At 47.3% G+C, this 12,953-nt stretch overlaps 1 protein-coding gene across 1 annotated transcript in view; it reads left to right on the top strand.

Moving 5' to 3' along the window:
• The window catches only part of RPA2 (replication protein A2), a 112,643-nt gene that overhangs the window by 28,482 nt on the left and 71,208 nt on the right, over positions 1-12,953 (top strand). Inside the window, exon 2 of the mRNA XM_075333965.1 lies at positions 9,811-9,920. Within this exon, the coding sequence (XP_075190080.1) occupies positions 9,811-9,920 (110 nt within the window). The remainder of the gene's footprint in view (positions 1-9,810; positions 9,921-12,953) is intronic.

Below are 12,953 nucleotides of genomic sequence, written 5' to 3'. Positions count from 1 at the left end.
GGGGGCTTGTCTGACTGCAACCAATCACAGACGGGGGAGGAGTCAATATGTATGAGGCTAATGAGCGGGTCCGGAAGAAGATGCGGAAGCAGTATGACAGCCAGTGAACGGTGAGCATGCAGTGCTGGGAGAAACAGAGAGAGACACTGGGAGAGAAAGAGATACTGACTTGCCAAAATCAATCCAGCATTGATTTTGTCATTCTGGAACTAAGTTGGTGAGCTGTGTATTTGTTGACAAAACCGCAGGTAAAATGCAGCAGTTTGATAGCATGTGTTTTTCCTTGCGTTTTTGATGCCCTCATTGATTTCAATGGGTGACAAATGTTGACAAAAATGCAAGAAAGAATGAACATGCTGCTTCTTTTTTGTCACAAACTTGTGTAAAACAAAAAAACCCGCTGATAAACTGCAAGGTACGCACAGCAAATCTGACTTTCTTTGTCGCTCCATTGGGAGACCCAGACAATTGGGTGTATAGCTATTGCCTCTGGAGGCCACACAAAGTATTACACTTAAAAGTGTAAGGCCCCTCCCCTTCTGGCTATACACCCCCAGTGGGATCACTGGCTCACCAGTTTTGTGCTTTGTGCGAAGGAGGCAACACATCCACGCATAGCTCCACTTTTTAGTCAGCAGCAGCTGCTGACTATGTCGGATGGAAGAAAAGAGGACACATATAGTGTCCCCAGCATGCTCCCTTCTCACCCCACTGTATGTCGGAGGTGTTTGTAAGGTTGAGGTACCCATTGCGGGTACGGCGGCAGGAGCCCACATGCTGATTCCTTCCCCATCCCTTTTTACAGGGCTCTGGGTGAAGTGGGATTTACCGGTCTCCAGGCACTGAGACCGTGCTCCATCTACAGCCCCTGGAGAAGATGCTGGATGGAGCGGAGTACATCAGGGACATGGCCCTGCTTCCTCAAGGTACTCTGTGTCCCCGTGCATTTGGCGCTCACACCGCAGCATGCTGGGTGTTGTAGTGCGCCGGGGGACATCAGCGCTGCGGCGCCTGTGCCATGGCCTCATTCAGCTTTGCTGAAGCAGGCTCACTTATGGGAATTGGTCGCGCCGGCCGCTGGGACTGCGGCGCGGCTGGCACTTGTAGTGCGCCGGGGACTTCAGCGCGGCCTGCGCTTTTACGGCGGCCGCGCTGATAACTAGAGTCCCCGGCTTTTGCGGCCTGCTTCCGTTCGTTCCCGCCCCCAGACCTGCCAGTCAGGAGAGGGGCGGGACGCTGGCCACTTCCAGGAATCGGTCGCGCCGGCCGCTGGCAGCGGCGCGGCTGGCACTTGTGGTGCGCCGGGGACTTCAGCGCGGCCCGCGCTTTTACGGCGGCCGCGCTGATAACTAGAGTCCCCGGCTTTTGCGGCCTGCTTCCGTTCGTTCCCGCCCCCAGACCTGCCAGTCAGGAGAGGGGCGGGACGCTGGCCACTTCTATGAATCGGTCGCGCCGGCCGCTGGAACTGCGGCGCGGCTGGCACTTGTGGTGCGCCGGGGACTTCAGCGCGGCCCGCGCTTTTACGGCGGCCGCGCTGTTAACTCGAGTCCCCGGCTTCTGGGCCTAGCTCCCTTCGTTACCGCCCACAGCCCTGACAGTCAGGGTAGGGGCGTGACGCTGCATAGAGCAGAGCTGAGAGCTGGAGTATGTTTTGCATACTCCACCCCTCTCACTGTGTGCACTGTGAGTCCGGATTCCCGCACTTTCTCAGGCACGCCCACGGCTTCCTTCTCTACAAGGACACCGGCAGCCATTAGTGTCAGTTTCTGTACGATACAGAGACAAGTGTGGAAGACCCTGGCATTCTGATAGTCACACAATCGCTGTAACAGGCGTTAAGCAGCACCTGTGGTGCTAACCCCACTAGTGCAGATGTGCACTTATAGATATGCTTGTACTATATACATTGCACTGTTTGGTCGCACGTTGTATATACCCTCCTGGATTATGCGGAGGAGTTATCAGCATATTCTCTGTGTAAAACAAAGGTGCAGAACCACATGTTTTTCTATACAGCTGGTACAGCATGTACGGCTATACGGCCGGCAGGTTACATAGACTCCCATTGTATGCACTAATGGCCAGGGGATGAGGACGGTGTCTGCAGTATTTACTGACAGTTTTTCTGAGACTATGGCTATGATACTAGAAGCCTAGCAGTCCGGACATGTCTCTCAATGGGCACTGTTGAATCATTGATCCATGGCCCCCTTCAGTGTGAATAACTAACAGCTCCGGGAATGTCACACGCATCCCAGAGTCACGGCTCTGCACGGACGTCAGTCCCAGACAGCCTAAGTGGGCTCGCTATGAGCGGCCTCGGTTTCATCAGGGTCCTAACAGAAGGACTCGCTGTGTAATGAGGCGGAAGTAGCGGCTCAGGATTCTGATCCTGAGACCGCTCTCAATCTAGATACACCTGATTGTGACGCCATAGTAAATAATCTTATAGCGTCCATCTATAGAATGTGGGTTATTTCTCACAGCTCCTCCAGTGGAGGAGGCAGCTTCACGTATTTTTCTGGACCACTCTGCCTTCAGAGAGGCAGTCCAGGAACACCACGCTTATCCAGATATGCGCTTCTCCAAACGGCTTAGGATACACGTTATCCCTGTCCCCTGACTTGGTCAAGGACTGGACCCAATGTCCCGAGCGGCATCCTCCAATCTCCAGGCCTTGGGGCACTCCAAGCTATTTCAGCTTGTCTTACACAGATTGACACGGTTACACGTACATCTGTGCCGCAGGTGGCATCCTTAACCTCTCAAATGTCTGCATTTGTTTCTTACGCGATTCAGGCTGTCCTGGACTCTGCGAACCGTGCGGCGGTAGCCTCCGCTACTCCGTGTTTTTAAGCAGAGCCTGGTCTGCTCGTTAAGTGAATGGAAGGCAGATTCTGCTTCCAAAAAAAAAAAAAAAAAAGGTTGCCTAACCAGTTGCCTTTTTCTGCTGACCGACTGTTTGGTGAGCGTTGGATGTAACCATCAAACAGTCCAGGGGTAAGGATTCATCCTTTCCTCAGCCCGGACACAACAAACCCCAACAGAGCAAGAGGCAGTCGGGGTTTTCGGCCTTTTCGAGGCTCGGGCAGGTCCCATTTTTCCTCGTCCAATGTGGACTCAAAAGGATCAGAGGAGCTAAGATTCTTAGCGGGCTCAGTCTCGCCCAAAAAAGCGACAGTCTGAAAACCCGCTTCCAAGGCGGCTTCCTCATGACTTGCGGCCTCGGTCGGTAGCAGGCTCTCCCGCCTTGGCGATATTTAGCTGCCATAGGTCAATGACCATTGAGTGTGAGACATTCTGTCTCACGGGTACAGGATAGAGCTCACTTCTCGTCCTCCAACTCGATTCTTCAGAATTTCTCCACCTCCCGGCCGGGCCGCTGCTCTTCTGCAAACAGGGTGCACTCTATAGGCAGAAAGAGTGATGACCCCCGTTCCTCTTCAGGAACGAGGTCACGGTTTTTACCCCAAATTCTTTGCGGTACCTATAACAACGGGCTGTTCCGTCCCGTTCTGGATCTAAAAATGCTCAGCAAGCTCGTGGACACCAGGCGGTTCCGGATGGAATCCTCCGCCATGTCATCGCCTCAAGGTCCCAAGGATATTTCCTAGCATCATTAGGCATCAAGGATGCTTATCCACACGTGCCGATTGATCCAGAGCACTAGCGTTTCTACGCTTCGTTATAGGAGACGAACACCCTCTGTTCGTAGCTCTACCTTCCGGCTAGCGACAGTCCAACTGGTCTTCGCCAAGGTCAGGGCAGCAGTAGTCACAGTCCTGCACTCTCAGGGTCACTCTGTGGTCCCGTATTTAGACGATCTACTTGTCAAGGCACTCTCTTAGGAAACATGCCAACACTGCCCGAACGTTGCGCTGGAGACTCTCTAGAGTTTTGGGTGGATCATCAACTTTTTAAAGTCAGATCCGATCCCGACCCTATCGATAACATATCTAGGCATAGAGTTTCTTACTCTCTCAGCGATAGTGAAGCTGCCGCTAGACAAACAGCATTCACTACGGGCTGCAAGCTCTTCTTTAAGAACCAGTCGCACACATTGAGACGCCTCATGCACTTCCTACGTAAGATGGTAGCAATGGAGGCAGTTCCTTTCGCGCAGTTTTACTGCGTCCACTACAATGGGACATTCTCCGCCAATGGGACGAGGAGTCGACGTCCCTCAACAGAGTCGTCGTTCTTTCTCAGGCGGCCAAGGAATCTCTACGGTGGTGGCTTCTTCTCACCTCTTGGTCAAAAAGAAGGTCCTTCCTATCCCCGTCCTGGGCGATAGTTACGACAGACGCGAGTCTATCAGGGTGGGGAGCAGTTTTTCTCCACTACAGCGCTCAGGGTACGTGGACTCAGCAAGAGTCCACTCTTCAGATCAATGTTCTTGAACACAGAGCAGTGTATCTTGCCCTACAATCCTTCCAACAGCGGCTGGAAAGCAAGCATATCCGACTTCAGTCGGACAGCTCCACAGCGGTGGCATACATCAACCACCAAGGAAGAACGCGCAACCGGCAAGCCTTCCAGGAAGTCCGGCAGGTTCTGATGTGGGTGGAAGACACGGCATCCACCATATCCACAATTCACATCCCAAGTGTGGAAACTAGGAAGCTGACTTCCTAAGTCGCTGAGGTGTGGCCGAAAGAGTATGGTCTCCTCACCCGGACGGGTTTCAGGAGATCTGGCGCCGCTGACAGAGGCCGGACGTCGATCTAATGGCGTCACGGCACAACAACAATGTGCCAGCTTCATGGCACGGTTTCACAATCATCGAGCTCTGGCGGCAAACGCCTTAGTTCAGCATTGGTCGCAGTTCCAGCTACCTTAGGTGCCACCTCTGGCATTGTTGCCCAGAGTACTGCGCTAGATCAACACCGACTGCGGCCGCGCCATCCTCGTCGCTACAAATTGGCCGAGGATGTTGTGGTACTCGGTTCTGTGGTGCCTCACGGTAGGCTAACCGGGGGCACTACCAGACCAATCAGACTGGCTGTCTCAAGGGCCATTCTTCCATTTGAATTCTACGGCCCTCAACCGGATGGTGTGGCATTGAGTCCTGGAACCTAGTGTCGTCAGGATTACCTCAGGACGTGGTTGCCACCATGAGACAGGCTAGCATACCAACGTCCGCCAAGATTGACCACAGGACGTGGAAGATGTTCTTATCTCGGTGCTCGGCGCAGGGTGTTTCTCCCTGGCCGGTTGCATCGTCTATGTTTCCTTCCTTCCTGCAATCTAGGTAGGAAAATGGGTTGTCGCTCAGTTCCCTTTAGGGACAAGTCTCAGCGCTATCTGTATTTTTTCAGAAACGACGACTTCCTCAGGTACGCACGTTCCTACGGGGAGTTTGTCTTCTCAGCACTCCGTACAAGCGGCCGTTAGAGCCCTGAGATCTGAACAAGGTTCTAATTGCTCTCCAGATGCCGCCTTTCGAGCCTTTGAAGGATGTCTCCCTTCCCGTTTTTCACGGGAAGTGGCCTTCTAGTAACGGTCTCGTCTCTTAGGAGAGTTTCCGAGCTAGCAACGCTCTCAGACAAACTCCCTTCCTGGTCCTTCACCAGGACAGGGTAGTTCTGCGTCCGGTTCCGGAATTTCTCCCTAAGGTGGTATCCCATTTTCATATCAATCAGGATATCACCTCACCTTCTTTGTGTCCTCGTCCAGTCCATCAATTTCAGAAAGATTTGCATCTGTTGGTTCTGGTGAGAGCACTCAGGTTCTACTTCCCGCATGGCGCTCCTGCGCCACCCGGATGCACTCTTTGTCCTTGTCGCTGGTCGGCGTAAACAGTCGCAAGCTTCCAGATCCACCCTTGCTCGGGGGCTCGAGGAACCAATTCTTGAAACCTACAGTTCTACTGGGCTTCTGGTTCTCTCAAGGCCGAAGGCCCATTCTACCAGAGCCGTGGGTGCATCCTGGGCATTACGGCACCAGGCTACGGCTCAGCAGGTGTGTCAGGCACCCACCTGGTCGAGTCTACTTACTTTTACCAAGCATTATCAGATGCATACCTACGCTTCGGCAGACGCCAGCCTAGGTAGATAAGTCATTCAGGCGGCGGTTGGCCACCTGTAGGAGAGGGCCGTTTGACGGCCCTATCATGAGGTATTCTTTTACCCACCCAGGGATTGCTTTTGGACATCCCAATTGTCTGGGTCTCCCAATGGAGCGACAAAGAAGAAGGGAATTTTGTTTACTTACCGTAAATTCCTTTTCTTCTAGCTCCAATTGGGAGACCCAGCACCCGCCCTGTTTTCTCGGGGTTTTTCTGTTTTTTCGGGTACACATGTTGTTCATGTGGTATGGTTCAGTTCTCCGATGTTTCCTCGGATTGAATTGGTCTTTAAACCAGTTATTGGCTTTCCTCCTTCTTGCTTTGGCACTAAAACTGGTGAGCCAGTGATCCCACTGGGGGTGTATAGCCAGAAGGGGAGGGGCCTTACACTTTTAAGTGTAATACTTTGTGTGGCCTCCAGAGGCAATAGCTATACACCCAATTGTCTGGGTCTCCCAATTGGAGCTAGAAGAAAAGGAATTTACGGTAAGTAAACAAAATTCCCTTCTCTCATAGACTTTGATGGGAAGTCAAATGTCAGAAAGTTCTAACAAGAAAAATGCACCAAAAAAAGCGACAAACTCAGCGTGCTCCAGGGCTGTGGAGTCGGTAAGCCAAACCTTCGACTCTGACTCCTCAATTTCCCTTGCACCGACTCCGACTCCCACATATATTGCTTACAGTTAAGTGAAAAATGTATTGTAGTACAATGTGAACATCAGACATTTAATCATTTTTATGATACAATAATCAAGATATTTAGATAGAACATAAAATATATTCATTGGAATACAACTTTAGAACACAAAAAACTGTAATAAATTGTAAATATGTAATACACTATGTAATATACAGTAGATTACATATATATCGTGTGTGTGTGTGTGTATATATATATATATATATATATATATATATATATATATATATATATATATATATATATATATACAAGATATATGTAATCTACTGTATATTACAGTGTATTACATATTTACAATTTATTACAGTTTTTTGTGTTCTAAAGTTGTACTCCAATAAATATATTTTATGTTCTATCTAAATATCTTGATTGTATTATAATAATGATTAAATGTCTGATGTTCACATTGCACTACAATACATTTTTCACTTAAATATAAGCAATATACTGAATGTTATTATTTAGTATGTTTTTGTTGAAAACTGTTTTTTGCCACTTACATAGTGTATTACATAGTGTTATATATAACACTGTCATACACTATGTAAGTAGCAAAAAAAACAGTTTTCAACAAAAACATACTAAATAACATTTGTGCAGTCTATGAATTTGTTGTAAGAAATAGAATTGCTTCCATCAGATCTTCCTTCGCAGATGACCTCAAATCTGACCTGTTAATTTTAAGGCTAGAGAACAACCTCTCTACACTAACTTGGAGGCAAAGCTGTAACCACATGGGCAACATCTCTAACAATATCCAGGTATAAAGGAATTGCCTCATGCACAGTCATTTTTGATGAATGGTTGAATTTTTCTATTCCTTTGAGAGCAAGTGAAAAATTTTACTGAAATCTGGTCAATCTGCTTGCTATAGGAGACTGAGTGAAATCTTTTTCCTTGCGGCAACGCTTTGCCTGCTTTATGTCATCCAAATACTTGTCAAAGTTAAACTCCTCATCTGATGAGGATGAACATATGGTAGCAGTAGCACTGTCAGGGCCCAAGTCCTCTTCCGACTGGCAGTCCTGTAGCCGCTCATCCTAACTGATACCTCACTCAAAGCTTCTTTTCCTTTAGTAAGCTGTTGATCATCAAGCAGTATACGATGACTTGGGTCCACATAAACAGCTGCCAGAAGAATTTTATTTTCCAATAGCTGTGTCTCCGTTTCATTGAAGCAGAAATGCCATTTGGGATTAAACCTTCTCTTTGGGACAGGCAAAATAGCAAGTTCTTCCATTCCCTTATGAAAATGCCAGGAGTTAAATGCTCAACTTGTAATTTTTTTAGTCACGGTAAATGGGTGATTAAGCAATTCCTTCAATTCAGCCACCTGTGTCCATTGACCTTCATTTAATGTTACTTGAGGGTTCACCATATCTATAAGAAATTATTTTAGTTCAAGCAATCGCTCAGTCATTAAATAAGTGCTGCCTCACCGATTGATCAACAATTGCCCCTTTCCCAGCACGTCTCTTCAAGATGGAATCAATTTTAGGGGTTCTGGCGGCAATAACCAATTTCCTCACTTTTCCAATCAGATTTCCAGCATGTCCGCCCAGTCTCACACATCCAGCTTTTTGCCGGTTTGGCGGATGCGGCGCACGCCAGTACAGTACGATACAGTACAGTGGCAGCGCCGCAACTTCCGGGTCACATGACAGCATGTGACCGGCGTTTGTCGCGCTGCCACTGTACTGTATAGACTGTACTGGAGTGTGCCGCATCCGCCAAACCGGCGAAAAGCCGGATGTGTGAAAGCGGGGTCCCTCTTGCAGACTATCTCTTATTGCCAGCTGCAGCGTATGCACAACACAGCGCATGTGATGAATATGAAAGTGTTTTGAAGCAGCTTCAACAAGATCATCTAATTCTAAAGTGTCATTTTGCTGCTGTTCTGTTGTAATATGTTTGTTCCTCAGTTACATGAACAGCACTGTGGCCTTCCATCTCTAACATACTGAATCCTAAATTTTCTTCTAGATGTTTATTATTCTCATTCATCAGTTTAATTGTACTTTATCATGTTTGAAGCATTGTCCTTACAATAGCAAGAACCTGTTCTTTTTTGAGTTCGTAATCTTGCAGAACTTTTTCCACTAAGGCCTGGAGAAACTGGCTGGTGTGATGAGCTTTAGTATCTTTTACTGCCAGTGTCTTGCTAACAATTTCTTTCTTGTCACAAACCTATCGAACATTGATGGCAAAATAATTCAGTGAAATGCAGTGACTCTGGGCATCCCAGCAAAGGCAATGGGTTTCAAGATAGGACATTCAGACACAGCGTTATGTGAGGATCCGTTTTTGTGCTCAAAAACAGATCCTCACAAAGAATGAGCATGTCAGTTTGTGGTGTTTTTCTAATCTGCTTTTGCTATTGAAAACATTATTTATGAGCTCAAAAACCTTTCAGATGATGCGGTTTTTTAAAAAGCTGATCTGCTTTTGCAGCTGACAAACACCCTCAAAATACGCAGCAAAAATGCTGTGTGAGTGTAGCCTTAGATCAAGAATAGATCAGCCATTTATAGGACATTTCATAAATTTCCCAAATTCCTATGAAAAAATATTCAGCCCATTCTGCATTGAACTACTGGACCCAATTTATTATATATTTTAGGAGTTGGAGTCGGTTCATTTTATACCGACTCCAACTCCACCAAAATGAGCTCCGACTCCGACTCTACGACTCTGACTCCACAGCCCTGGCATGCTCATGTAGCCTTATAGGGCGGCCGAGCTGGGGAATGGCTGTGCTATATGTATAAGGGCAGTTATAGGGCGGCTAAGGTCAGAAATCCCTGTGCTATATGTACGAGGGCAATGTGGGGCTGTGCAACTTGTGTAAGGGCAGTGCTACGTGTGTAAGGGTGGCTGAGCTGGGAAATGACTGTTATGTGTATAAGGGCAGTGCTATAGTGGCTGAGCTGGACACTACTGTGCTGGGTAATAGAGAAAATGTGGCACTGTTCTGTGTGAAGCCTCCGCTGTCCTGCGCCTTGTCAGTATATGTCATAATGCTCCTCGTCTTTCTGCACAGGAAGCTTTGATGGCGGTTATGGCGGCTCCGGGATGGGAGGTGGTGGTGGATACGTGCAGTCACCCGGAGGGTTTGGATCTCCAGCACCGACACAAGGAGAAAAGAAATCTGTACGTATGCTGCTTATGAACTAATAACATAGGGAGAAGGTGGCGCTGCTTATCATGACCTCTATGTACATGTTCTGTCCTCTTGGCACTTTCAGGAATGTATATGCCTGTAGGACACTGCAGAAGTTGGTTTCTTATTCGCAATAATTTCTGTTTTTACAAGTTTAATAATATCAAATAATCGTGATAATAAAATACACTGTAGTGCAATGCCCTGATGTGGATACACCTAAAAGCACCTACAAAAAATATAAAACTGCTATAAAGATGGACATTAAAGTGGACACCTAAGGGTTAAATGACTTTGGCCCACTGATATCATACCACCGTTGCACAATAATGCCCTGTATCCAATTTATGTTATTGGGCAAATGGTGAAAAACCAAAAGGAAGAAAAAACTCCTAAAAAAATGACTTTATTAGAATTAAATATTAAAATCTATGAGTATAAAAACAAAATTGCTTTTACATAGTCGTTATATAAACTAATTTTTTAAGTGGATGTAGAAGGGTGATCCGATTTGTGAGGATAGTGCTAGTTGTTTACTATTCTTAAGGTAGGGACAACTATAATAGTTGCACTTCTTACTCCAGTAACTTTTGTAAGGAGATTGGGGATGAAAAATATCTATCCCTCCCTTTTACCTACCTACCAGCGGAGGTGCACCATACGTTGTTGGGTACCCCCCGCTCCACGTCGTCTCTCCCTATTATCTCCCTGCAGCTCATCAGTTGCAACCGGGAGACCCACCACCAAGGAAGATAGATAGTGCAATTAGTCACAATTCAGCCGTACATAAGTATGTTCCAGCCATATTATAGATATTAAATAGATCTCAGATCAATGAAATTTTTTTTAAATATATATAGATATAAACTCCCAGCAGGGATAACTTATCTGCCGGGACCATCCAATAGTCTATCCCGTAATCCCAACGCGTTTCCCCCCTATATTTTTCTTAGGGGTTCATCAGGGGAATAACTGATCCGAGGCTTGTTTCTTAAAGATCCAAGGGTACCGGTAAACAAAGCCTGACGTCAGTGGCCCATGATGGGGTCAGTCGTCCAATATAAAATAGCTGGCTGCATTCAAAGTCCTGCAGGTCCCATAGTGCCGGCTGTTATGTAGTACTACCCCATCATGGGCCACTGACGTCAGGCTTTGTTTACCGGTACCCTTGGATCTTTAAGAAACAAGCCTCGGATCAGTTATTCCCCTGATGAACCCCTAAGAAAAATATAGGGGGAAACGCGTTGGGATTACGGGATAGACTATTGGATGGTCCCGGCAGATAAGTTATCCCTGCTGGGAGTTTATATCTATATATATATTTAAAAAAAATTTCATTGATCTGAGATCTATTTAATATCTATAATATGGCTGGAACATACTTATGTACGGCTGAATTGTGACTAATTGCACTATCTATCTTCCTTGGTGGTGGGTCTCCCGGTTGCAACTGACGAGCTGCAGGGAGATAATAGGGAGAGACGACGTGGAGCGGGGGGTACCCAACAACGTATGGTGCACCTCCGCTGGTAGGTAGGTAAAAGGGAGGGATAGATATTTTTCATCCCCAATCTCCTTACAAAAGTTACTGGAGTAAGAAGTGCAACTATTATAGTTGTCCCTACCTTAAGAATAGTAAACAACTAGCACTATCCTCACAAATCGGATCTATCACCCTTCTACACCCACTTAAAAAATTAGTTTATATAATGACTATGTAAAAGCAATTTTGTTTTTATACTCATAGATTTTAATATTTAATTCTAATAAAGTCATTTTTTTTAGGAGTTTTTTCTTCCTTTTGGTTTTTCACAATACTACTCCTACTATATATCAGTTTTGGTGTAAATTATTGGGCAAATGGTCAATTTTTTTTTTTTTTTTTTAGACATGAATAAGTGTTGTTTTTTAAGGATTAAATGACTTTGAGCCACTGACTTCCACAATTGTGGTGGCGATTCAGGCTTGCTCTCGCACTACACGCTGTATCAGCCGGACGTCATTCTTACAAAGTAAATCTATGGAGCTGCCTGACATAGGGATTGATTCATAAAACCCTTTTTTCTCTAGTCACCCTCCACGACAGCACACAGGAGGTTAACTCTCCACCCTGTTAGGGACAGGAAACACAGGTTAAAAAACCTCCCCACCTCCCATCTCCAGTGTTGTTTCCTGTCCCTATTGGGATATGAGAGGTTACTCCTGTGTTCTCGTGGCCGGTGATGAGAGCGCGGCGTTCGGTTACTCACCGGGCAGCTGATGTCGGGGCCACGTTGCTTACTCTTCCAGCGCTGCTCCCGTCTCCCTGGGACTCGGGACCGGTCTGCTCCTCCTGCGCCTCCACGAGGTAAAGCGGGGCAGCATGACTTCCATGGACCTCCGGCAACTCCATGGTACCTCCTTTTCTTCCACGTGTGGTGGCGACGGCGCACGGAAGTGATGTTGGCGTCTTGCGATGACGTCACTTCCAGGTTCATGCGTTCCCCTGTGGACCGCACGCGCTGTCGCTGCCTGTGGATGCCGGCACTCACTCCGGTGGAAGCCCCCCCGACCGATAGAGGAGGAGTCACCAACGGCTGGATATAACCCGGACCGCATAACTGACCCAGGTAAGAGTACTCTCCAGGCTAGGATGGAAGGAGAACGCTCTACTAGCTCTGCGTCTGTAGAGCCCAGCTCAGCCCCTGGTTCTGTGAGTAACAGTGACTATGGGATTAGGTCGGGGTGGTGGGCTTTTATGACTTCACTTCTGGGTGCCTGTATTATTGGCTCTTTTCTCCCCCTTAGGGAGACAAGACTCCTGCCCCCAAGAAGGAGAAGCCATCTATCAAATGGTGCATGATCTGCAATAAAAAGCTTCCTGCTGAACATTCCAAGAAGCTATGTCAGCCCTGTACCGATCAGGTAGTGAGAGAGGAATAACCCTGTCTTATGAATGAGCTTAAAAATATGGTCCGACAGGAGATTCAGTCCTCCCTGGCGTCCCTTTCACCAACTTCCCCCCCCTCCCCTGCTGCACCTTC

Source organism: Anomaloglossus baeobatrachus, chromosome 2, assembly GCF_048569485.1.
Source record: "Anomaloglossus baeobatrachus isolate aAnoBae1 chromosome 2, aAnoBae1.hap1, whole genome shotgun sequence".
In the NCBI taxonomy this organism is placed as follows: Eukaryota; Metazoa; Chordata; class Amphibia; order Anura; family Aromobatidae; genus Anomaloglossus; species Anomaloglossus baeobatrachus.
This window is presented reverse-complemented; position numbering and strand designations above follow the sequence as displayed.